Source organism: Triplophysa dalaica, chromosome 21 (assembly GCF_015846415.1).
Source record: "Triplophysa dalaica isolate WHDGS20190420 chromosome 21, ASM1584641v1, whole genome shotgun sequence".
NCBI lineage: Eukaryota > Metazoa > Chordata > Actinopteri > Cypriniformes > Nemacheilidae > Triplophysa > Triplophysa dalaica.
The window spans coordinates 7,981,962-8,007,256 of NC_079562.1; the positions used below are offsets into that span (position 1 = coordinate 7,981,962).

General features: G+C 37.5%; 2 protein-coding genes across 6 annotated transcripts in view; both read right to left on the minus strand.

Annotated features, from left to right (window-relative positions):
* Positions 1-18: 18 nt before the first annotated feature.
* sla2a (Src like adaptor 2a) lies at positions 19-3,021 on the minus strand. Of its 2 annotated transcripts, XM_056735174.1 has the most exons (8): positions 2,722-3,020; positions 2,416-2,510; positions 2,147-2,252; positions 1,979-2,065; positions 1,588-1,691; positions 1,345-1,491; positions 1,041-1,170; positions 19-938 (listed from the first exon to the last, which is right to left on the minus strand). In XM_056735174.1, exons 2-8 carry the CDS (start codon positions 2,489-2,491, stop codon positions 821-823), a joined length of 768 nt encoding a protein of 255 aa, XP_056591152.1. In that variant the 5' UTR covers positions 2,492-2,510; positions 2,722-3,020; the 3' UTR covers positions 19-820. The 2 variants fall into 2 exon arrangements, with proteins under 2 accessions (XP_056591152.1, XP_056591153.1); XM_056735175.1 differs by having other exon boundaries at positions 2,416-3,021.
* Positions 3,022-3,392: 371 nt separating this feature from the next.
* The window catches only part of ndrg3a (ndrg family member 3a), a 29,345-nt gene continuing 7,442 nt past the window's right edge, over positions 3,393-25,295 (minus strand). The window contains exons 2-17 of one of the 4 annotated variants that reach the window (XM_056734548.1): positions 21,108-21,181; positions 20,040-20,072; positions 10,484-10,589; positions 10,279-10,399; positions 10,054-10,116; positions 9,805-9,865; positions 8,725-8,811; positions 8,557-8,613; positions 8,365-8,468; positions 8,205-8,270; positions 8,069-8,120; positions 7,907-7,954; positions 6,555-6,590; positions 6,364-6,415; positions 4,975-5,013; positions 3,393-4,465 (exon numbers count right to left, since the gene is read on the minus strand). In XM_056734548.1, the coding sequence (XP_056590526.1) occupies positions 4,299-4,465; positions 4,975-5,013; positions 6,364-6,415; positions 6,555-6,590; positions 7,907-7,954; positions 8,069-8,120; positions 8,205-8,270; positions 8,365-8,468; positions 8,557-8,613; positions 8,725-8,811; positions 9,805-9,865; positions 10,054-10,116; positions 10,279-10,399; positions 10,484-10,589; positions 20,040-20,072; positions 21,108-21,164 (1,149 nt within the window). In that variant the 5' untranslated portion in view covers positions 21,165-21,181 and the 3' untranslated portion in view covers positions 3,393-4,298. Of the gene's footprint in view, positions 4,466-4,974; positions 5,014-6,363; positions 6,416-6,554; positions 6,591-7,906; positions 7,955-8,068; positions 8,121-8,204; positions 8,271-8,364; positions 8,469-8,556; positions 8,614-8,724; positions 8,812-9,804; positions 9,866-10,053; positions 10,117-10,278; positions 10,400-10,483; positions 10,590-14,510; positions 14,800-20,039; positions 20,073-20,593; positions 20,716-21,107; positions 21,182-25,295 lie in introns of those variants that run through there. The other 3 variants (XM_056734551.1, XM_056734549.1, XM_056734550.1) reach the window with 3 other exon arrangements.

The following is a 25,295-nucleotide window of genomic DNA, read 5'->3' on the forward strand; positions in this document are numbered from 1 at the left end:
AAATACATCTAAATGCATTTCACAGTGTAGAACAACTGTACAATTAATATAAAACCACAAATATTGTAATATGAGTTTGTGAATGGTAATATTGATAACACGACTGGTTACATTCACCTTGTCAAGTCCTCATATACTAATAATATTCAGAATTATAACATAAACTAACGTTACTGCGCCTAGGCACTTTTGTGACCCCCCCCCCCACCCCTACCTTAACTTCCGGTACACATTCACAAACAGTAGAGTGCCTGTAGATTATTTCTAAAAACAATCAATGGAAGCCGAGAAGAACAGTTACTTGGCTAAACTCGTCTATCAATAAAATTTAATTTAGTCTGCGATACCAAGCTCGACCGCTAGATGTCAACGTACCATACGGTTTGTGTTCCATTTAACAAATTGTTTATTCAATAAAATCATTTTATAACAAATTTCAACAAATCGTTTATTTAATAAATATTTATATTTTTAAAAAATATGACCATATATTTAATTAAATATAAATAGTTATATTATTAGACACTAACAAAACACAAACCGGAAGTAAACTGAGGGTCACGCTCCCGCGTGTCTAATGAAACGGTCTCTATAACAGGTAAACAGAATTAATAAAACAAAGATTGCAAAACAAGACTTTGCTTTGTCTCACCTGCCGTAACACATAGTTTATTAATAAGCAACAGTTTGGTGTTCTTGTAACATGAGACATAACACTATGATCCTCTTGGAGGATGACTAAGAATGAAATAAACCCATAAGGTCTAATAGGCTACTTATCTTCTTCTATTTTACAAGCCTGCTCTGTGTTTGAGATCATTCAGTCCTCACAGCATGATTCCTCTGTGAAATAAATATATGCATTAACAGTCTCTCGCAGTCCTTCGCTGACCAGACTCTCCTCTTGTGCCCTCTTTGGTTGCCTTTGGATCATTGACCTGAAGATAAACAAGTTATTTCTTCAATAGCAGAACAATCAAAGCATCATGTCACAGTCTGCAATAAAGGCCTATATAAAACTAAATCTAGAAAGACCCTACCTAGTGACTTCTCTCCAGTTAAGATTAGGCCTCTGGATTACTATAGGTGAAGATATAGCCTCTGGAGGTGTGTTCATGTCACTAAATAAGCAAGGTTCAGTCAGCCGGCATAATGTACCATTAGCAGTACCTGTGAACAAATGAACCTTGGCATTTTACTATATTTGTCCCTTTTTGATTGCATTTCAAAAAACAGTGGGCATAGTTTTTTCGGGAGTGCGATACCACACAGCGTTTAGCCCACTAAGTATTACAGAAGCAGGATGACTGTCAGAAAGCTTAACAGTATGTCATGTAAACTTACGTGAATAATAGTCTACCAGCTGGTTTAGTGTGGAGAAGGGATGATGTGGATGGATGCAGAACCAGCCATTGTGGAGCTGTAGGATTCTGTAGTGCTTTATGTTGCCTCTATTACCACCATTTTGTCGAATTGAAAGTGAGTAGGAACCTACGGCCAATAGCAACACATTTGGTGATGATAGGATATTGACTTAAAATAATCAAAAATTATTATTAATACATTGCTGTTAGAACACTGACTTACCAGGACATGTCTGACTTTTACGAATTAAAAAAGATCCTGTGTGGTTTTGGGGCAACATTAGAAGGTCTTCAGCATTTCTCCTGGTGATCCCTTCAAACAGCCATCTTTGTAAAAGCCAAGAGAAAAAAATAATCTGGACATCCACACATCCAAATTTATCTTTCATATGAGAAATTATGGTCACCATAGAGGTACAATTATAAAGTAATAAATTATAGACTATAGTATAATAAAGTTAGATTTATTAAATAGTCTGCCAGATTTTCTTGATTTAAGGTGTTTAAATAAGTGATCGTTTAAGAAATAAATCGTTTCAATCGACGTATCAATCAAGCTGGCAAACATGATTGACATTTGAATATATGACATTTTAAACATAAATTAAACTGACCGATTATATACTTTAGAAACACAGTTGCGAAGAACAAAACTCTCAATGCCAGTTGATGTGGTGCTAACCCTCAACTTGTCACCTTCTCTGTAACACAAACAAACCCAATTTAGATTTAGCTTAATAAAACTTATATACTTTTAAATGTAAATAATTATCTTAATTTACTCTGATATAATGTTTAGTCTCTCTCCAATATATATTGTTTCTTCAGAGTTCCTGTCTGGTGGAATGTTGCATAAAGCCACTGCTGTGTACATGTCATTTTCTGCAGCTGTGGTAAAATATGGTAAAACATGGTTAAAATAAACTTGGTATAGCATTACACACAAACTAAATTTTATTTATTTGTTACTCGAATGCTAAAGCTAAATACTGGCCACTGGCTATTGAAAAGAAATAGCCTATGATATGTAACTTTAAGTGCACAAGAATACCTTCATCTGACAATACTTGATGCTCCTGGCTGTTAGGAGCAAATCGACGTCTGTAACTGCTCGGTAAACTGCCCATTATTAGGAATTGACCATGTCTGAATATGGATTTATGCACAGACACTGGAAATTACACAAAGCTAAAAATATCTACAAAATTACTCAGGCACGATTAATAAATATTTTAAGCAAATATGCACCTGCAACATATTAACAGTGTCATTGTGAAAATGCAGTCATATTAAGTTTTACTGTATTAAAATAACTGAATTAAACTCACAGGATGAATTATTGCATAAAAACACTTACTGTTATCTATTGTAGCTCTTGGCATTCCTGGCTTTGTAGGCTGTATGCGCATATGCTCAGATTGGAAGATGTGTTTCCAATGTCAATATACAGTTTGCTTAGAGATAAAACATGTTCTCTAGAGATACATATGGCACGTTACTAAAAAACAATGTTGACGCGACCTTCGTCTTATTCTATGTGTGAAGACGTGTGTTTTTTGTGTGGGAGTTGTGGTGTGCCGTGCATGTGAAATTTCCTGTGTTAATAGTGATTAGAAATCCACAATCATGATTTACTCATAATCTATGAATATAGAGGAGCTAATGTCTAAAATCCTGTTACTTATAATACATGAGATACAATGTATGCAAATACAAAAACCGAGCTATCACTAGCAGTACATTTTTTATTTTGTTAACTCGATAATGATAGCTGTAATGTGATTGGCCTTGTGTTATACATCCTTTCATTATTTGAAAAAGTTGTTAAAAATAGTTTAACCACAACCTGTGGATAAAGGCTGTTTGAAGTGAAAGTACATTTGTGGTTGGAAACTTTTGTGACTTGATCGTCTTCCGTGCCGTTGAGAAGCTGTTTCTTGAACATTTCCGAAAATATATTGCTACTTTGAAACACCACAAAGATATAAAATAGTACATAGTGTTTGAGATACATGCACGATGCAATAGTTACGGTCTCATCTTTTCAGAAACTTTATTTAGTAATTGAGAACCAGTGAACAGTGACTTCATCAGACATTCATACTTGGAGCCATAGTCATACTCATTCCATGTGTACATAAATTTATGGTCTGCTTAAAAAGAATTATGTTAAAAATGGATAGGAAGTTATTGTGAAAATGTACAAAAGAAAAATGACTTGGTTTCTGCATATTTAAAAGAGTGATATTATTAAAATACAAAGAAATTAAGAGTTTAACAAAAATAATAATAGATATTCCACTTTGCTAACCCAGGTCTTCTTATAGCTAACTGGGGTTACATAAGACTTTTAGCCAGTAGTGTTTTTTCATATAAACACAGCAAAAGCCAAAACTTATACATTCATGAGATGAACAGTTAAGTGGATATAATGACAGATCTTAACAGGCGATTCTGAACATTCGTTTGTAACAGAGTTAAACAAAAGACAACAAATTAAACAGTATCACAGTGTAACAAGACAAGGGAACAGGAAAGCTCACAGTTTACACCATAAAACATCAGTTTTTAATGTTTGCGTTTTCACACACGTGTGAGAGGTTAAAAGAGATTTTTTTTACTTCTACACTAAAAAAAGATAGCAACCAACAATAAACTAAACAAAAAAAGCACAAACAAATCAATGGAACACCTTGTGTAAATATATATTATATTTTCTGCATTGATGACTGAATATGTGGCTAGTATATAGTAACATCTGTATACATTTATTATTTATACTTTCAGTATATCATACATTTTATAGGAGCCTCCCCTGCATTATCAAAGGCTTTTAAAACATTTAGGGATCTAGGACACAAATAACAGGGTGAGAAGTGAAAGGTCAGCAGACAGATTTTGAGCTCCAGGGGACGTAGTGAAGCGGCAGCAGCTTTAACAGGAGACCTCCATGGTTTGTGGCCTGGCCTGGTTGTCCAGGACTCCAGAGTTGGGTCCATCCAGAGGGCTGTTAAGGTTGCGGTTGCGTGAGCCGTCTGTAGATGTGAAACTGGAGGAAGAGGATCGGGATCGAGACAGACGGGTCATGCCAGCTGCTGGTACTGTTGAAGGAAAAAGAAAGTAATAAATCACATAAGAATATCTCAGTTTTGTATCAGCAGACTCGAAAAAAATGATGCAGGAAACTGAGAACAAAAACGCTGATAAGCAAAAGTTTGCTTGTATCTTTCTGTCTATACAGAGTAGATATGCACGCACAAGCATTTTTGGCAAAATATAGATCCGCCAAAACTAGCAACACAAACATATCACATAACATATACAGTATAAATACATTACATTAAACTTAAAAAATGATCTCTGTCTATTATACAAAAATATAAAAAATTATATAGTGTACATTAAAATTAGAGTAGCACACCGATATATCAGCCAGGTTTGTATCATTATGTTGCATCAACATTAAATTGGATGTAATATCAGCACTGGTTGTTAAATAAACGGTTGATACTATATACAATCATATCTAATATCTACATGCACAAACACAAAAATAAATCATGCAAGTATATATACAGCAGTCAAAAAACAGTTGTTCAGATCCGGGTACCTGATTCAGTGCTCAGATGGCTGAGCAAAACATGAGGAACTGTTTGCAAAGGTTAAAAGGAAACAGATGAAAAACAGTGAAACATTTATTATAAACATTACTACTGTATGTTAATTATGTGATTCTTTACAGCAAGTTCAAATAAAAACAGGCTTTATCTGATTCTTAGTCTAGAACAGATGTGTTTTAACGCGCAACATTGCAGCCTCAATTGCAAACTGCTATATATTGGGCAGGTGTTTAGTGCTGTGTTTTAATGGGCTCTCTGCAGGAAGAGGATCTTAAATCGCAAATCCTATTTCTGCAGTGACATTTAAGCAGCTGAGGATGTATGTTTTTTTTATCTAGAGAGGGCGGATGACATGCTTTCTTTCATCTGCAGATTACGTAAACCATTTGCATAAACAGGGTTCATATCATACATTTTTTACAGGTTTACTATATGATGAAAAAGTTATAAATGTGCCAGTATATTTTCTTGAAGCTGTGCCTTTAAGATTCCTGCGCCTAAACCCTTTTACATGTGAAATGACCTCAACACTTTGCTGCACTTAAGTCGCAAGCTGTGGGTTTACAGTCTAGTTAAATTTAGTTTGCACTCCACCATCATTCAGTTACAACATTTTATGTAAAGCCGGCACTAGACATACACAGACAATCTTCACTTTTAAGGTTAGTCTGAAATAATGCAAGGAAAATATGGTTTTTTTTAATAGTTTTTGGGCAAAGGAAAGTGTTAACTTTTGATTTCTCACCATATTGTCAACAAAATCTCTTGGGTTCATGGTGTAATGTAAATCAACCAATGAGTGTTATTAAACATCACGCTTTTATAACCACACAGCAGAAAGCTTTTGCCTCCTGACGAGACACAAATTTCTGCCAGACAGCATCAAGGGCTTTGCTAAAAAACATCAAGACCTTTCCTGAGGGGTCAGAGAGAGGGTGACTGGCTGTATGTGAGCTGACTGACAAGTGGCACATCTTTTCACCCGCAGTACTGGCAGAACACCAGGCCCTTTACTGGACCGCAAAAGTGACACCCAGTATGTGCGGAGGGCTCCTTGTCATTTCCTGCACGTCTGTAGCTAGAAAGGAAAACTAATCAAAACGGAGTGTGTGGGAAGCCGTGGAAGAAGGGAAAGAAAAGCAAGAGAAACTAAGCAGTATTTGTCATTTGATGGGCTCTTAATAAAAGACGCCATTAGTCATAGTGGCTTGCTGAATTGTTTTTTTGGCATACACCAGTGTCTGAGAAACGCAGATAAACAGTTGCTTGTTGACTAGAGAGACTGACCCAGATTTTTCTATGAACCAAACAAACACCTAAGGACAGTTTCACATGCTGGAAAATACCTAATTTTGAGGTAAACAAATAAATAAACTCACTGTATCCCATTCCCTGTACGAAGTATTTGAAGGCTTCGGCCAGCTTTCCAGGCTGTTGGGAGATTCAAGATCAGCATTTTGATTTATAATGTGTTTTCAACTTATTTTGTATACTTAAACCAGTGGTCTGGTGTAGGTAAATGCTGGAGTTTAAGTGAATATTATGGCTTTTAATATCAAGAGGGGCTAACCTGAACAACCTGAGGCAAACCACCACAGTCAGCCATCTGGAAAAAAGAGAATGAAAATTAATATGCTACAGAAATGTGGGTAAATTAATGTACTACTTAATATACTCAAGACATGAGGCTTAGAAATGTAAGTATTTCTTTAAAGACACACAAATATATAATATAATTATTATGTAAGTATATAAAAGTGTATTCAATAATACATTTACATATAAAACTGAGGTGTGCAATTTCAAAACTTGACATTGCAATGTGTAGTCTTTGTGTGTTGCTATGTAATTGTAACCAGCAAGGTGGGACGAGAACCGTGAGGGAACGAGGCGAGGCCGGTGATAATGAGTGTCAGCTGCGCGTTGCACCGGTCTCGCATCTCTCACGGAGGAGATCAGAAGCATAAACGACGAGCGACAGAAGTGTACGACGAGAGAGGACCAGACCTGGACATTATGTTTGTTTCTATTATGTTTGTGTGGCCGGTGTTCTGTCAATTTATGCTACCTATTGAATTTTGCTACCCTCGTGTTGTGATTGGGGGAGGGGTAGCTTAGGTGTAAGGGTTGATTTGGGGGAGGGGTAAGTCCTGTTTTGTGTGGAGGTAGTAAAATTTGAAAGGGTAGCATAAACTGGTAGAACAACGGAAGTCGACCATGGGGGAGCTGCCAGCATTTTACTTTAGTTTTGTTGTTTGTTTATTTTATTAAAAGTTTGGGGTGTAACGTTCAGCGGTTCCCGCCTCCTTCCTTCCTTACTTTGAACAGTATTACAGTATCATACAGAGTGTTCTGAATGGTTGCTTTGTGGTTGCTAGGGGGTTTTGGGTTGTCCTGGGTGGGCAGTTATGGGAAGCAAGGTGGCTGCTTATAGTCCCAAAACAACAGAGACCACCTCATACTCTATGATGTTCTAGACCTTAGGAATACCTCAGTCCATCCGTCAATGTAAGTCTACAGGATTTTTTAAATATTAAGTATGAAAGGGACAGTCCAACCAAAAATAAAAATGATGTTATTTACTCACCCTCACTCAAGTTGTTGCAAACCTGTAACCATTTCTTCGTTCTGCTAAACACAAAGGAAGATATTTAAAAGTTTGTCAGTAACCAAAGAGATCTCATCCCCTATTGACTGTCATAGTAGATCAAATAAATACTATGGGAGTCAATGGGGGATGTGATCGTTTGGTAACAGACACAATATCTTCCTTGGTGTTTAGCAGAACGAAGAAATGGTTACAGGTTAAGAACAACCTGAGGATGAGTAAATGCTGACAGAATTGAACAAAAGTGTTCCATTAACATAAGTGATTGAAAAGGTAAGTTAGTGACCACTATTATATGACCCGTCTTATCTTACCTTCAGCAGGGTTGTCTTTGTCGGGTTTAACCTCGAGTTGCATTCAACCTGTAATATAAAACAATTCAACAGACCTTAAAAAGGGGTGCAGAAGAACAATCTAAAAGACTTTCAGTTAAACCAATGGAATAAGATTAATGATCAGAGTATATACAAACTTACCACGGCCTCCACCGCAGGGGAAGTGTCTCCAACCACAAGCAGAGAAGGGCATCTGTACACGTGCAGGCGAAGATGAATAACAACATTCAAAATATCAAACTATAACCTGTCAAAATAAGGCGAAAGCCAAACTTACGCCAGTGTGTTCACTGTATTCTCATTAAGACCAACAATCGGCCTCTCGATTTCAAGGTCATGACGTCTGTTAGAAATAGACGACAATTAGGTCTCGCAGGATATGTGTGATAACCAATAGGATTCCTTCATCATAGATTGAATTATTTACTGGAAAATACCCGTTATATGAGCCGCAGAAGAGGGCCAGGTTGTCCTGGTTGATGTCCTGGGAGATGTGCAGGCGGTATGTTTGAATCAGTTCTTGGTTGTCAGTAAGTTCTTCCTAATTTTTCAGCATAATGAACAATAAACATTGCATGAAGCATGTGAGTGATGCACTGTAAAATGGGGTCGAATGTGGTGTGACTCACAGTGCTGAAGTGATGAGCCATCACAATGTCCACTAGATTGCTGGTCCACCCAGTAAGCTAGAGAGAAATGATATGGTTTAGAAGGCGTGTCAGATGTGATGCTTTGACATCCTGATATGCATTTGCTAAGGTGGTCGCTATGGTACATGCCATCTTCTGTTTACTTGCCTTCGAAGCAGCCCAGTCTATCCAGCCTTCTGCGCAAGGGTCCACATTAATCAAAACCAGCCCCTCCACCAAAGAAGGATGAATCAGCTGCGGAAAGAGAATAGTTTTATCTTTAATGAGGGAAACGTGGGGAGGGTAGTTTAAAAATGCATGGAGCTGTGGCCAATCCTCATCGACCACTTACAGTAACTGACATTAAACTTTTAGCGTGCTTGTCTTCGCACACGCAGAGATGATGACAAAGCACGACACAGGAAATGATACAGGGTACGAATGAAAGAGAGAGAGAGAAATAAATGCATCGTGTCGCTTCTTCCGTCATAGAAATTCTGAATATATTAGGCTAAGTGTTTGTGTGGAAGAGACATTGATCAATAGTCTCAGAGGTTTGAAGCTGCAATGCACACAATCTAAAAACTGTTCTTTATTCAGAGACACTCAAAGCAATGCAGTTTTGACTCAGCTGTGAAATAACAGATGCAGGAATCTAAAAATATCTACTATGGTTGGTCAGCTTAAAATATGCAACGGAAAAATTCAGTGAGCGTGAGACAAATCGATTGACCCCACCCCATTAATAACCAATAACAAGAACTTTGATGAGAGGCATGTGTATAGAAGTGTAGCGTCATGTTGTCTAATTTCAAAATTTGTTTGAGCGCACATGCCAGACTGCTATTTCTCCTAAATGCAAATTTTGTCAGTGCTTAATAGCATATCAGTAAATTGACCTAGCATATCATTTTTTAATAAAACGAAAAAACTTTTGTTTTGATTTCACTGGGTCGTCAAAAGGACAGTTCGCCCAAAAATTTGAATTTTGTAGATACACCCTCATGTCATTCCTAACCTATATGACTTGTTTTCTTTTGCAGAACATAAAAGAAGATATTTTGAACAATGTCGGAAAACAAACAACATTGGCCCCTATTGACTTCCACTGTATGGACACAAAACCACTGAGACATTTCACAAAATATCTTTCACTGTCTGTCTGGTCACTAATACTTGATTCACCAATTTTTAACAGTTTACTCTGTTTACATTCCTAAAATATAAAACTTTCGCTGGAAAACTCACAGCAAAGCGTGATAAGATGTAGGCCCCTGCTCCAACTCCCATGCCAATAACACAGTTCACCCTGAAAAAGAATACACATTTATTCTGTCACTTACAACATGAGCATTTTGTTTTTTTAATTCTTTTCTCAGTGACAATCTGCCATTATGTGCATGTCTGTAAGGCTGATTCTTGCAGAGCACAGGCTCTTAGAAAGATCTGAGGGGTAATGGGTAATTCTGTACAAATGGACTCAATTCTGTTACTCACTTGAGCTGAGTCAGGACTGAGGGTAACATTTCAGCCAGCTCATCCATGGTGGGGTACTGGTACCTGAAGACACATACATACACAAAAGTTACAGGTCATGAGATCTTAACCCACCATGTAAAATAAAATGTTTTTCTTAACGTTAGTCTTAGGTGCATTTAGATTATGCAAGTCATATTTTTGAATGACTGGGTGTGCTTTAAATTAGTAGAGGATGTCACTCACCCAGTGGGAAAGGGAGGTGCTGCCTCCTGCTGGCCAGGGGCGTCCACATGCACGACAGCGAAATGTTGAGTAATCTCCATCATGTCCTCAAAGTTAAACAGTGTGTTGAAGCAAGATTTGTCTAAAAAAACAAAAACAACATCAGTATCACAAAACTCAGAGCTTGGACATTTACATTGCGTTTGTTATAATCAGTTCTACATACGGTTGAGCCCAATGTCATGGTAGGTCAGAATGACGGGACGATTGCCTTTGGGACTGCCTCTCATGGTCACATGGAGCACACCGTTGGGAGTCTCAATATCATGCTCCTACAAAAAAGAACAACAGGTCAAACACATCAAACTTTAAGTTCGAATTCTGGATAGTAACTCTTAAGAATCTTCTCCAGGAAATGGATGAGGATTTACTACGACACATTGTGTATAATGTAACAGATCTGTTTAGAGAGTAAATCACCGGCGCTGTTGTTTCCAGGAGATATATATTTGAGTAGTAAGTTATATCTCCCATGAGGGAGCACAGGGCAGATTGCTGCAGGATCAATAGAAAGATCCAGAGGAATCTGAACCAGCAGGAAGGCGAGCAGCTGCAGAGGACTAGAATGGCAATTCAGTACTATGAGTGTTGCATTATGGGTGGAAGTCGTATGATTGATTAGAAAGCAGTATTTTTAAATCCACTGCACAATTACTTGATGGTAAATATAAATAATTGCTTAGCATTCTATTAAAGCTCCAGTGTATAAAATTTAGCGGCATCTAGGGGTGTGGTTGCAAATTGCAACCAACGGGTCTCTACACCCCCCTCCACTCCATTTTGAAGCACTAAGGCGGCTGACACAAGACTAAAATGTTGTCACGTTTTCGATACTTTGCCAAAGGAGATATCGTATACAAAACGTGCTCTGCAGAGCAGTTTTTCCTTTTAGGGCTCATGTACCACATTGCAAATTCCATGTAAAGGGAACCGTGCTGTACGTAGATAGAAATAGCTCATTCTAAGGTAATAAAAACACAACGCAATGTTATGTTATATCTTTATACACCTCTGAAGACATAGTAATGTGTATTATATTGCATTTCTGTCAACAGATCCTCACACAAATTACACACTGGACCTTTAACAATGGAAGATAAAATAAAATAAGAAAATTAATTCAGTTATTCCTGTTCATTGCATAAATCACATTTTAGTTTATTTTATGAAACAGTTCCAAATCCCCTTGCTATGATTTATTGAACCATTGTCTTCTTTTATTGTAGATTTCACTTTACCACCATCATCATCAAATTATATTTCGGAAGATATCCAAAATCTATAACACATCCTCCTGAAAGCCCTATTAGCGCTGTAAAATTGTTATTCATTCTGCCATCAGATACAAATACACACACATTAAGTTATAGTCTAAATGGAAACCACTTTTGCCTCTCAACTCAACAAAAGCTGCGGATGTGGATATCGGATAATCCTCAAGACATCGACAGGGAGTGGCTTCACAGTGCACCGAGAATTTACAATAGCACCATCCTCCTGTATGACTGTGCGAAATTGTGACCCACTGCAGCCTTCATGCAGTGTGAGAGAGAAAGAGAGAGCTTGACTCTTATATCCAACTGTGCTGAACCAAACGAGACAGAGTTGTCTGTCATATGCCTGAGATCCTTCACTATTTCTCTACAGAGAGTAAACAACCGATGGAGAGATTAATGACACAAATTCTTTGTGCCGATACAAATGAAAAATCCAGTCTGACAATTACATCTCATTGAATCCATGATGTAGAATGTATTACAATTTTACCGGTAAATACTATCTTTTAATGTATCCTGTTTTTCTTTTGTTAAGGCATTTGTGCACAGAGTTCGCTAAATTGCTCTGGTATTCAGAAGATTAAAATACTTTTTTAAACATTATTTAAATTAACATATTATTATTCACAGAATCCGAAGGTTGCAATTTAAAAACTACATTCAGCTTCCTCCTCACCATTGATCTATTTTTTATCATCAGCTCAGATCAGTGGACCAGTAAATGAAGATCCAGCATCACATTCAGTCCATACCGACGTCAGAAGGTCCAGGTGTGTGTGTATGTGAGACAATTCCGCGATTTATACCTCTATCAATGATAAAATATGTTTCTCTGCTATGCCTTACAAAAGTCCTATGTTCTCGGACATATAAAACAGCTACTACACATTACAGCTCTTCACATAATTCTGGGAAACTATGACGAGGGTTCACAGACCGGGCTTAACTAAAAGGACTAAGCCTTAGTTAAATTAGGATATTTAAGTTGCTTTTATAAAAAAATATTATTTGAGACAATTTCATTTTTATTCAAACATTAATTTTTAAATATTTTACAAAATTCTAATTTGGGGAAATATGCCCAAAATATGAGTCATCCGAATTTTGTCCAATCAAATGCCGTCTAGGAGGGGAGTATCCCTTCCCTAACACCATCTGCCAGCTGAGAAAGTAGCATGTTATGATTCACGGCTGCGACATAAACAATATTTGTCAAATTATTTTACGCAGTCTTGTATTGGCACAGGTACAGATCAAAAGCACATGTTTTAAGTGAGAAATGCTGGTTGAAAAATGTTCAGTGCCTGTTTTCCAAAACCGGGTTTAATTGGAACAAGTTAGAATGTTTTCAGCTCAAGGGGACATGAACAATCAAGGCCAGAGAGTTGGAGAGTCTAAAATGTAACATTTAAAAAAAGTCTCTTGTTCAATCTGGCACACTTTCACTCTTTCAGACACACACACACACATACGATGTGAATGTGGGCTAGAACGACTGTGGGAGAGTCATGAAAGAGGTGTTGAATAGAAATGAGGCACAGAGAAGGCGACAGGGATAAACAGTGGTGGGTCAAGATTAGGACAAAACCGAGACTGCAACCCTGTTATTTTGCTTTAACTGTGATGGGTTTTATTGAAGATCTGCAAAATACATTTGAATACGATAAAGTGTGTTAAGCAGAGCATGCAGCAGACTTATGGAAAGCTAATACATTATCAATATTACTGACACAACACTTTTAAAGAAATAAAAAAACAGTATAGGAAAGGCACAGAACAACATCCCTAACCTTGCATAAAAATCTTATCTGTTCTTACAGATTCTCTGTGGGCCTGATCCTGATCCTGATCGAGCATCTGCACCATGCAATCCAGAAAAATTAATTCTTCAAAATAAATATTGTTTCTTATAATACCAACAGGGGTGTAATGACCACAAACAATGAGGTGCATATGTTTTCCCCCAATATTTAAAGTACTGGATACCCGATGAGGGGTTTTAATGGATTATTGTGAAATTCTGCTAAATGACTATATGTAAATTATTACATTTGCTATCCCAAATCATAAATATATGGTCAATCCTTGCATACTAAACTTCAGCCCTCAAGTAACCCTGCATATAAACGGCTTTGGAGAATGGTCAGATCCTTGCAAACAAACATAAAAAAGACAAAAGAGCAAAGCCATCTCTCTCCTGGAAAACAGAAGCTAAGCCAAGGTGAATAAATGCATACAGCCTCTGCCCCCCACCCTTCAGATAATAGCATCAATCACAGCAGAGCACAAGCAACGGGGCCCATTACACAGCACAAACTTGATGGAAGATAATTACAATACACACTTAACACAATCGCACACAAACACATCCTGATACCATACCGGTGCATTAAAAACAGTATATTCTTCATACCGCACCCTGACGATAAAGCTTAATGCTTTTGAAAGTGCCTTTAAACTGCTACAAATGTCCTTGCTTTCTTGACCTATCAGACTGCTAGATGGCCATTGGGATGCGTGCCACGATTTATACATTTATGTATGCATTCCGAGTTTATTTTCATGTGCATTTGTACACTGATCTTGATCTAAGGATCTAACAGAGCAGTTTAGTATCGGACAAGCTCAATCTAAGGTAAACAAGCTCAGCGCATGACTCGCATGACTAATGCATGCAATGAAACAGCTTACACAGAACAACACAAATCTTTGGAAAGCATCTCGCACGTAGCCTTCAAACACACTGACATGCAAGTCAACAATGTCACTTATTCCTACTGCTACTGTATCATATCTTTAAAACTGTTTTTTCATACATTGGCTAGAACATTGCCCTGCAAAAGTACATCAGTCCACAAGACAAATCAGTCTAAGTTGTCACTAGCTGCAGTCTCTCTCACGTGCGCATGCACTCACCACGGCCTCTCCAGTGCATGCATTGTGCTCCACATCCAGAACGGTTGACATGTTGCCTTGCACGAGTCACTGACAGCTTCGCAGACGAGATCCAGAAGAGAAATAAGGAGTTGCTTATGGTGGAATGGAGTAAAAGGGACAGTGGGAGCAGTAGCTAGGCAGAGATCCAAGAGGGAGGAGAGAAGGTGGAGAGAAGAGGGAGAGTGATGAAAAAAGAGGTATGTTTTGAAAGAGAGAGAGAGCAGAGATGCAGAAAGGGTGAGGAGCAGCAAGGAGTGACTGCGGATTGTGCTAGGGAGGCTGCGTTTTCTCATGCACTGAAAGTGGCCTGCTCTGATTGGACGTGGGGGAGTCAGGAGGGAGGGAGGTGGATGAGAGGGGTGTGGAACAGACAGGGCAAGGAAGGAATGATGCTTATGACAGCACTTAATTTTTTTTCTGGGTGGGGTCAACCAGTTTACTGCTTTAGATTCAGATACAGTGTAGCACAACAGCACTGACCAGAAGAGGTAAGACCGATCAAATCGAATTATTTGATTCGGTAAAGCAATCCAACATATAGGATTTTCACATTGTAAATAATTGTTTTATATCGCTCTGGCTCTCGAGTCATATGATATTCACTTTGGATATCAAATGTATAAAAGACAAATAAAATCATATATGGTTCATCAAATAAAAGAAAAATGTAATCATTTTTTTATTGTAATGTATGAGGTTTATATTAATTTATCATTAATATTAGTATTATAGATGTATAATATTATTTTTTAATAATGCATAAGAATTAGATTTTTCACCATGAGGGCATGACATGCAATGTGATGATATTGGGAACAGCCTTAATGTGAAAAGTTTCTACCACTTATACTAAGTGACATGAATTCCTACAGGATTCTATAGAATTTAATAGTAAACATGATCTTTGATGTCAAGACAAAACAACATCTCTTATAAAAGCTAATAAATTATTCAATATTCATTTTTCCTGTCCAAACTTGGCATAATTATCTTGGTCGATAAATAACATTGTTTGCACTTGGAGCAGAATTTTCCCAGCTGTTTGCAACAGCAGGGCAAACCATTTCTGCGTCATGACCCACCATTTAAGAGCTATTGATCTGTGCCTGTGGTATATTTAGGGTTTATAGAAAATGAGATTTATATATAGAAACAAAGTAACAACCAGACTTAACGTACTCTTAGTGTCCTTGGATTTACAACTGAATAATCACTATAATAAAACACAGTTTGAAGAAACGATGACCTTCTAAATGCCTGTAACCCTGCAAAGGGAGAGTATGGTATTATCTCTCTACAGTTCTTGAGCTCTGATAAGTTATTGATCTGCTTTGCTGTCATTTGTCAGCACCTCAGATGAGGTTGAAACAATGTTTTTCAGTTAATGGAGCTCTGTGATGTCCCTGAGGGGCTGCCATACGCAAACACAATCTGAGAAGCAATAGTAAGGGAACCGTAACGCAGCTGGAGTTCGAAAACAGAACACTAAAGAATGAAGCATTTGTAGACTGGAATATTGGATTAATCATGAATTATTTATATTGTAAAAATGAACAATTGATGCTCAAATCCTTCACAACCTTACAGATCGGGTATCATGCTATGTTATGCATTCTGACTTCTTCACACTGTTAAACGTGCTGCCTTCTCATGCTTAACAACAACTTGTTAAAAAAAACAGCATTTTAGCATGAACATAACCCTGGATATGGATATCGTTTGAAACTGATAGATGGCATGGTCCCAATGCTAAAAGATGCTGGACATGAACTGCATGAGGTAAGTCAAACTGAGTCATACGTTTGTGTTTTGTTGTCAATTGGCGTGTACGTGCATAAGGAACAAAACACGAAGGGAAGATGTGTTGCTTGCTCGAGCTTTAGTTCCGTCCCACTCTCCCCACTACACTCCCCACTAAGATTTGACATATGCAATACTACTTTATAGGCACACAAGATTAATATGAGATTGGCAGAAACTATGTGTGCTACCCGATCTTTAAACCAAAAGACACAAAATGACCGACTAACAGAGAATTGTAAAGTTTATTGATGGACCCAGAGCTTGATTAATAAATAAGATTGTGATAGGCTCAGTAAATTAGCCTGCAGAGCGTGTTGGGTCACAATAACCTTCAGGCTAGTGTGTACATCAGAGGGCAAAATGAACTAAATCTGCTTTAAAAAACAATGTTAATAATGACTAACTGGTCAAAAATAGAAATATATTAAACAGAATCTTCTAAAAAGGAGACAAATGTATCATAAATACAAGACTGTCAATAGACCATTGTACATCCGAAATCCTTGACAATGAAAAATAACCTTAAATCCCAGTTAAAGTGTTGCATAAATGTTTATTTAATCCTGGCAATGCTTTGTTACAGTTCATATTACTAGTTTGAATTTTATCTGAAAAATGAAATATAATGCATGACTGTGCTTAAGCAGAGCTTCTGGCGCCCTCTGTAGGTGGAAGTTTGGTGTGAATAATGATCAGACTGCTGGATGACTTGCAGAATTCACACTAGATGCTGTGGCTAATACTGATGGCTAAGAATTTAAGATAGAATCTCTACTTACACATAAATAATAATATAAATAATATAAGTCAAAATAAATAAAAAATACATTAAAGGAATAGTTCACCTTCAAAGTTCAGTTCATCTTGTCATTTCAAACCCGTTTGACTTTCTTTCTTCTGCAGGACACAAAAGAAGACATTTTGAAACATGTTGGTAACAGAAGATCATTAATCCCCATTGATTTGTATTGGTTTTGTGTCCATACAACAGAAGTCAATAGGGACAAACGCTTTTTGGTTACCAACATTTTTCAAGATATCTCCTTTTGTGTTTTGCAGAAGAACGAGATCAGACAGGTTTAAATTGACATCAGTCAATTATGAGTAAATGATGACAGAATTTTCATTTTGAAGATGAAATATTCCTTTAACAACAAAACAAACATTGATGCATTGTTAAAATGTTTCATGTGACCTTCAAATAAAAAGATAAAGACAAAAACCTGTTACACAGAGTGTTCCTCACACCATGTTTATATAATGTAGCTGTTTGCTGTAAATGTAAATGTAAATGTTTGCGTAATCTCAATAGACATATACAAGCACTTTATCCATACTTGTACTTTCTATAATGCCCACCCCAAACACATAAACAACAACAAATAACACATTAAAAAAAATTACTTATTAAAGGTTCGGTTGAACGGGCAGTTCTGCCAATCTCATATTTATCGTGAGTACCTATAGACTAGTATTGCATTCTTTGTATTTTCTAAGAGTTTGTTATTTGAGCACATTTACAAAAGATAGGTACAGCTGCACATACGTGCCGATTGCCAACAAGACACAGACATATGACTTAGTTTAATTTACAACGTGCAGTTCATGTCCAGCATCTTTTAGCGCTGGGACCGCTCCATCTATCAGTTTCAAATGATCTGCAAATCCAGAGTTATATCCACCGTTTATATAATATCCATCACTAAAATGCTGTGAACAAATACACCTCAACTTCTCTCACTATCGCAAGAATAACGAGTTGCAGCCCCACAGTGCAGCCAATCTTGATGCAGCCCAGCCAATCTTGATTAGATTAGATTCAACTTTATTGTCATTACACATATACAGGTACAGTGTAACGAAATGTAGTTTAGGTCTAACCAGAAGTGCAATTAGCAAGTGCAGATATACAGTGTGAATAAATACAGAATACAATATTAGGGAAATAATTTACGTTGGGCATGTACTATGAAAATATGACAATCGGTATGTACTATGAACAATATATACAGAAGGCTATATACTGTGAACATTAATGTACAGGAGGTTATGAACAGATAACAATATAGACTATACAATAGTGCAAGTGACTTGAGTGTGCATTAGTTACAGACATTAGCTATTAAAGTTACAGTGCAGTAGATGAGTTAATGTGGTTATTAAAGGTACGGTGCAATACATGAGTAGATGCAGATATACAGTTACAGTGCAGTAGATGAGTTTATGCAGTTATTAAAGTTACAGTGCAGTAGATGAGTAAATGTGGTTATTAAAGGTACGGTGCAATACATGAGTAGATGCAGATATACAGTCACAGTGCAGTAGATGAGTTAATGCAGTTATTGAAGTTATAGTGCAATAGATGAGTAGATGCAGTTAGTTATGCGATAGATGCAATAATGCAATAGATGAGTTACAGTGCAGTAGGTGAGTTAGTGCAGTTATTAAAGTTACAGTGCAGTAGATGAGTTAATGCAGTTATTAAGGTTACAGTGAAGTAGATGAGTTAATGCAGTTATGAAAGTTACAGTGCAGTAGATGAGTTAATGCAGTTATGAAAGTAGTCCATTAGTGCAAATGAGCATTCAGTGTAATGTTCCGGGTGTGCAAGTGAGCAGTATAGAGTGCAAATGATGCGTGTAAACAGTCCGGTTGATGGTAAGCGGGTCTCCCGGTTGATGAGTTGGCGGGCAATTTCTTAGGCCTAGCCATTTGCGTGCTTTTCCGGGAGAGTTGTCCAATAAGGGACTAAGAAAAGCTGTTATGTAAAAGTTTTTCATCTTCGAAAATAACTTTCCCAAGCCTATACGAACCTTTGGGGAGTATATCTAGCATAGAAATACTATGTTATACATCCAACTCGTTTTTTGACAAGTTGACCATGTTAAGCATGAGAAGCCAGCACATTTAACATTGTAAAGAAGTCAGAATGCATAAAACAGCATTAAATCAACCCTGATGCATGGATTGGATTGATGGATGGCCATATTGCACTGCCTCTCTTTACCACAAGAGAGCAATCACACCACAAACATCAGCCATCTCACATACACATGTGCATTCTGCAGCATTCTCAATGCGTCGTGACAAAACGGATTGGCTAGTTCAGTGTCGGCCCATCATCTCATTAGCACACAGTATGTGCTGTGGCCTGCTGAGTAAGGAATACCAAAGTCACAATGCGATGTAGACCAGGTCATGCTGAAGTCTGAGCATGCTCACTACACCAGCTGCAGGCACTATTTTTAGCTCTAGATCTGAGACTACAGCACTGAAAAAGGAGGTCGTGATTCAAAGACTGCAGAGGGATCTCGACTATTACATTACATCCATAAATGATGTATGCAACTATAATCGGTTGTCCACCATAATATCCATTAGGAATGAACCAATAAAGGAATTAGGGAATGGCTTGATCCAGCCCTGTCACACCTCATTTTCAGACTATACGTGTCCTGTTGTGATTAAAGATGCTCCACACATCACAGCACTAGGTTTACATATTCATATCATTCAGTGAGGTTAATCAAACATGCAGTTTCTAAATAAGACAGTGCTTCTGAAACAACACCCTTCGATATTGAAAACTCCCATTACATCACCTGTCAGTTTTACAGCAGGTACAGTAAAACTTCAAATAAGCATCTATGAATAACTCCTTTCTAATCTTATCACTAATGAAATAATAAGAATACGCTGTCTTACCTGACAATCAAAGTCCTGGAAGTTCTGAGAATTCTACAGGAGAGGAAGAGAAAGTCCTATTCATAAACATGTCTATCAAACATTGCATTTTGATCAAGTAAAAAAATTTCTCCAGCATTTGGTGTTCTTTATGTGAATGCCACTAGATGGAGTAAGAGGTCAGTGAGCACATTTATCTTCCTTCATTACATTCCAATTCATTATTCTTTAAAAAATTTAAAGAAACACATTTTTAAGGATTATATACACAATAAAGGTACTGCATACCATACAACTTATGCACTATATTCCTATATATTCTTTCTGAGTAAAATATTTATTTCAGTTCAGCACTAAATCACCCCCCACACCCAATGAAGCACCCGATTTCTGCACAAGGCAAATTAATCTATGACATCCCTGTGTCTATTTTTAGTCCTTTTGTATGTCTGTTGTGTGGTTTAAAATGATGAACCTCAGTGTATAGCGGTGATGTAAATTCTCAGAACGGGCTGTAGCAGACAATGATTATGCAAGAGCAGAAAATCTTTCATGTGATGTGTTTTTGCCTCAACCTATTTTCCCTGCCCTTCTTTTTATTCTCTTCCTGTCCATTTCATGCTTTCCACAGAAATTCTACCACATCCATTCCTTTTCCAATTCCAATCTCCATTTGTTCTCTTCTCACTCAGTAGAGTAAGTCCTGCATGAATGATTCAGGTGAAATAAAAACAGTTATAGAGACGTTGCTTGCTTGAGCTACAATTACAGAGATCTTTTACATAGGCGATAAAAGCATGTGAATATTTGTATGTTAAATAAAGGTTTTATACATCAGTGTATTAGTAGTATTGTATGTGTACTGTACATGTCACCACTCATTTGCTGTCTGTATTTGCTCTATAAACCTACTCTTCTGTATTTATAAACACAAGATTGTGTTTGTCATGCAGACTGCAGAGTTGAGATGTTGATAGTGAAATGTTGTAATACTGGCTGTGCGTTATTAGTGTACTAGGCTTGCAAGGTGTATGCAAACATACAATTACATGCATTTGTGTGTATGCAGAACACTGCTGTTTATTTCACCTTGTAGGTCAGCAGAGGCTTGATTTCAGTCAGCTGAACGTCTTGTAGCTCATCCATCACTGTGTCCGGCTGCACTGTAAAACAAACACAGAAACAAACACATTTATGAAAGACATCACTAGAGTATGTGCAGAAAAAAACTACAATATGTACACACAATAAATATTATATTACAACATTACTGTCACACTCCCACACAGAACCTTTGTATTGATTTTGCGCTACTAAAAATGTCTTGTGGTCAACCTTGATGATGATACAGAATGACAGGAAAGGTTGACAATTTTCTTGCTTTTTTGTCAAGCTCAAGTCTAGTCATAGCTTGTACAAACATTATATCTCACCTACTACAATAAAATGTTTAGTTAAGTGTTTCATGTAATATTGTATGTTATGTCTTTCCTGTTGTACATGGGATTCAAAATGCCCATTATTGCTTGGCTTGTGCCTGTGCACAGTATTTCTGATGATTGAAATAATTTACGATGATTTAATGAATGAATGACGAGATGGTGTTTTGGATTAAAACCATTTCTGTAATTCGAAACCATTTTCACAAGTTATGGGCTAAAATATGTATATTTTTCTGTCTTTTATTTTGTAATGACCAGGCAACCTGACATTGAACAGTGCCAAATAACAGCATTTATTTGTAAACGGTAATAAAAGCAGAGCTTGAGGAAAACAAAACTAAAATCTGCTCTTTTTAGTTGCCGTGGGAACAGGGCTTTTTTGATGAAAGTATACAGACTACTGGTTAATATATAAATCTTGCATGATTCTGGGCCCTTCCACTAAAGTGTGCTGATTAATATTCTGAAGGTTGAGCGGTACACAAACATGCAGAATTTGATTAGAGGATCATAGATCAATGACCGTGATTTTTGGTATAAATGAAGTCCCAATAGATACCATCTGACCTCATGTTTGGTGGAATAACAACGCTGATGCTGACAAATCTTATGCTATTTCCACGGGCCTCATCTGTCCTACTGTCACGGTCATTCAACCCTCCTAACCTTGGGGCGGGCCGGAATGTGATTGGCTGCTTTGATTCTAACATATACACAACGGACCATCCATTGAGGATAAATGTTATTATTTACTTTATAATTTGTATATATCCCATATATTTTTATATATATATATAAATTATTATTATATAAATTATCTTTAATTTTATTTAAAAAAAAAAATAAGATTTATCTTTGGTGTTTTATTTGTACATTAACAGTGAGAGGACAGGAAACTAAGTGGATGAGAGAGGGGATGGAATTGGGAAAGGACCACGAACGGACACTCAAACTCTGCTTCCCTGGAGCGCAACATGTTGGAGTAATAACCACAAGGCTATCGGCTCCGACCAATTTCTACATTATTAAGTTAAATTATTAAGTAATCGCATACAACATTTTTCTTCATCATCATTAAGGGGAAAACAGAAAATTTACATTTTTCTCAATATCTCCTCCGCAATCCTAGTGGCAAATCCTCATAGAGCATAATATTTAAGAGTGTCACATAAAAGGAAAAATATCTTTAGAATGCTTGTACAGATTTGTTAGATTCCCGACCACTTCCACTTACTGTCAAAGAATCTGGGCCGAGTTCAAAGGCCAAACTGTAATCATGGTATCAAAATGTAATCCCAACACAGGGCTGAAGAGGTCAGACTAGAATTATCAAGCAGATTCACACGTTCTGTACGCACTGTTCTACCAAGAAGAATCGCAAGGTTTGATATTTGCAGCCTGAGTTAACTAACCAAACTACAGATTGCAATCAATGTCACGTTCAGCTCAGTTCAGTCCCACTTTAGTTGTGAGTTGTTCAGTGGAGTGTAAAACTGTTGCCATAGAGACAAAAAGGCCAGTTTATTTTCAGTGATGGTTCCCACAGGGACAAGCAAGACTAATGAAGACTCAAAACAGCAGACTATTCATAGCTGAGCTTTCTTAAGTACAGATGTTATATCTAATAAAATTCCAGATTCCACATCCTCCCATGTGTATTGCATAACTATCCTTTTCAAAGGGTTACAGTCAGAAGCACGTTCATTTTAGTGTTAAAGTGTCAGAAATGGTTAAGGAGCTCCTCTACGACTTCCCTAGGACACACACACACACAGACAACCTTGTGTAACCTTGTGGAGACTTTCCCTTCATATACTAACAAAGAAACATTCAGTGCTTTTTCTTAGACTTTACAAATGGATGTATTTTCAGGTCAGGTCGACAAAAGCATGTCAAAGATTGTTGTAGATTGAGATTCAAATGGTAGTATTCTGTCTGAGGCACTCTGACAAGCTCAGCGCCGGATTAACCCCAGCAATTTGGTAAGAGAATTACAGGGAAAATCTCTTCAATTTGTGTTTTTCACTCATTAAAATAGAATCAAAAAGCAATAGGGTGGTTTAATGCCTTAAACCAAACCCACGCCTGAGTGCGGGGCAAGTACAAGAGGCAGATTCAGAAATCCTTATGTGTGCTTATAAGGAGAAAGCGCTTTCTCAAAGATGAGGTAAAATTTTAAACTTTAATCCGCCATAAAGTACGACTGCGTTCTCATTCCAGCGTTTGGCCTTTTTTGCAACGGATGGTCATGGTTCATTTTGAGTTCCATACCTCCCCTGTGTGAAACAAGCAGCAACATCAGTATATCATGACACACCATCATGCTCTGTAAATCATTGAATCTATGACCTTTTTAAAGCAGAAGGTTGTTCCTTGCCGGCATCCACCCCAGTGCACTTACATGCACGCTCATGTGTAGAATATAAACCAGGCCAGCCACTTTCTCTTAATCCCCGCCCACTTCTCTGGGAGAGTGGGAGCAGCTGTATGGGAAGCTGTGAGACGTGACCTCAGTGTCTATAATTGTAATCAAAACAAAACCCTTAACATCTTTCCCAGATCACATGTCAATAACCTGACAGACTCTGGAAAGTGCGGCAGTTATTTCATCCTTTGGAAAACAAGACAAATCTATCTTCATTCCCATCGGAGAGCCGAGACAATTAGATTGTCAAATGGATTTCCAGTTTCATCTGCAGTGTGCGTCAGAAAACCCTGCCTGGTGGGTTCTGTTACTTCTCACTCCATCACTACATTGAATTTGGGGAAACCCCTCGTGTAAGTGATTGCATCTGTGATGGGGCGATGTGCACACTTCATTAGTAAAGCACTTTTTTTGGGTACAGCCAATACACTGGACTGTCTGCCAAATAAGGACTCCCATCTCTCGATTTATCCACTAAGGGCAGAGGGGCACCCTGTGTGATGCACACTGCCACAGAATCACAGTGTTCAATCACTCTGAGCCTTTTAAATCAAGTCACTCCTTACGTCAGGACATAATTTCCAAAAAGGAAACATGTCCCAGACACACACAGGGGGATTGGAATATGAGGATTCTTTACCGGAAACATTCTCATAAGTCTCTCACACACGCAACCTTTCTAGAATGCATTTGGTGGAGTGGATAATTCCTTACGGGTCAAATTATTTAGCCTTATAAGATCAGAAAGCCATTCGCTGTATTGATTAAAGACTTCTTCGATGGCATCATCAGTAAAAGCATTATTATGGCTTCCATCCACAAACACGCAAGAAATTAAAATATGAAATGCTGAAAGTGCGCTTGACTTCGTCGAACAGCTGGATATATGCCCGGTTATAACACTGTTCTCCATCATCTGAGGAATTACAGCTGACATGATCAATAATATGTATACAAACTTTTTATTAAAACTCTATTTACTGCCAGTCGTACATGGGCAGTAATAAAGCAATGTTAATTGCATTTGTGAACAAGACGAAATATCAATGAGTAGAATTTTCATGGCACGAGAACGTTGTTTGGTTTAAAAGAGTGACTTAATTTGAAAAGAGCACTGTGCTGTTTCTCCACATTTAGAATCTGGTTGAAGTGAATTGCGGGTGATTAAGAATAAAGACGTGGGTGTTTATTAGGCGACACGAAACGTTTGTGACATCAAAAACAATTTCAATTAAATCCGATCACAGATTCCATCTGTTTCTGCAGATGGTGTATTTTTGTCTTTACACGGCTGGCATGATGCCGCAGATATTAACAGAAGGTCGGATGGAATATGATTGAATTCTTGGAATTCTTAGTGGCTTCTGTAAGTGGAGAGGATTCAAAGCACTAAGCAGGTAAAATTACAGC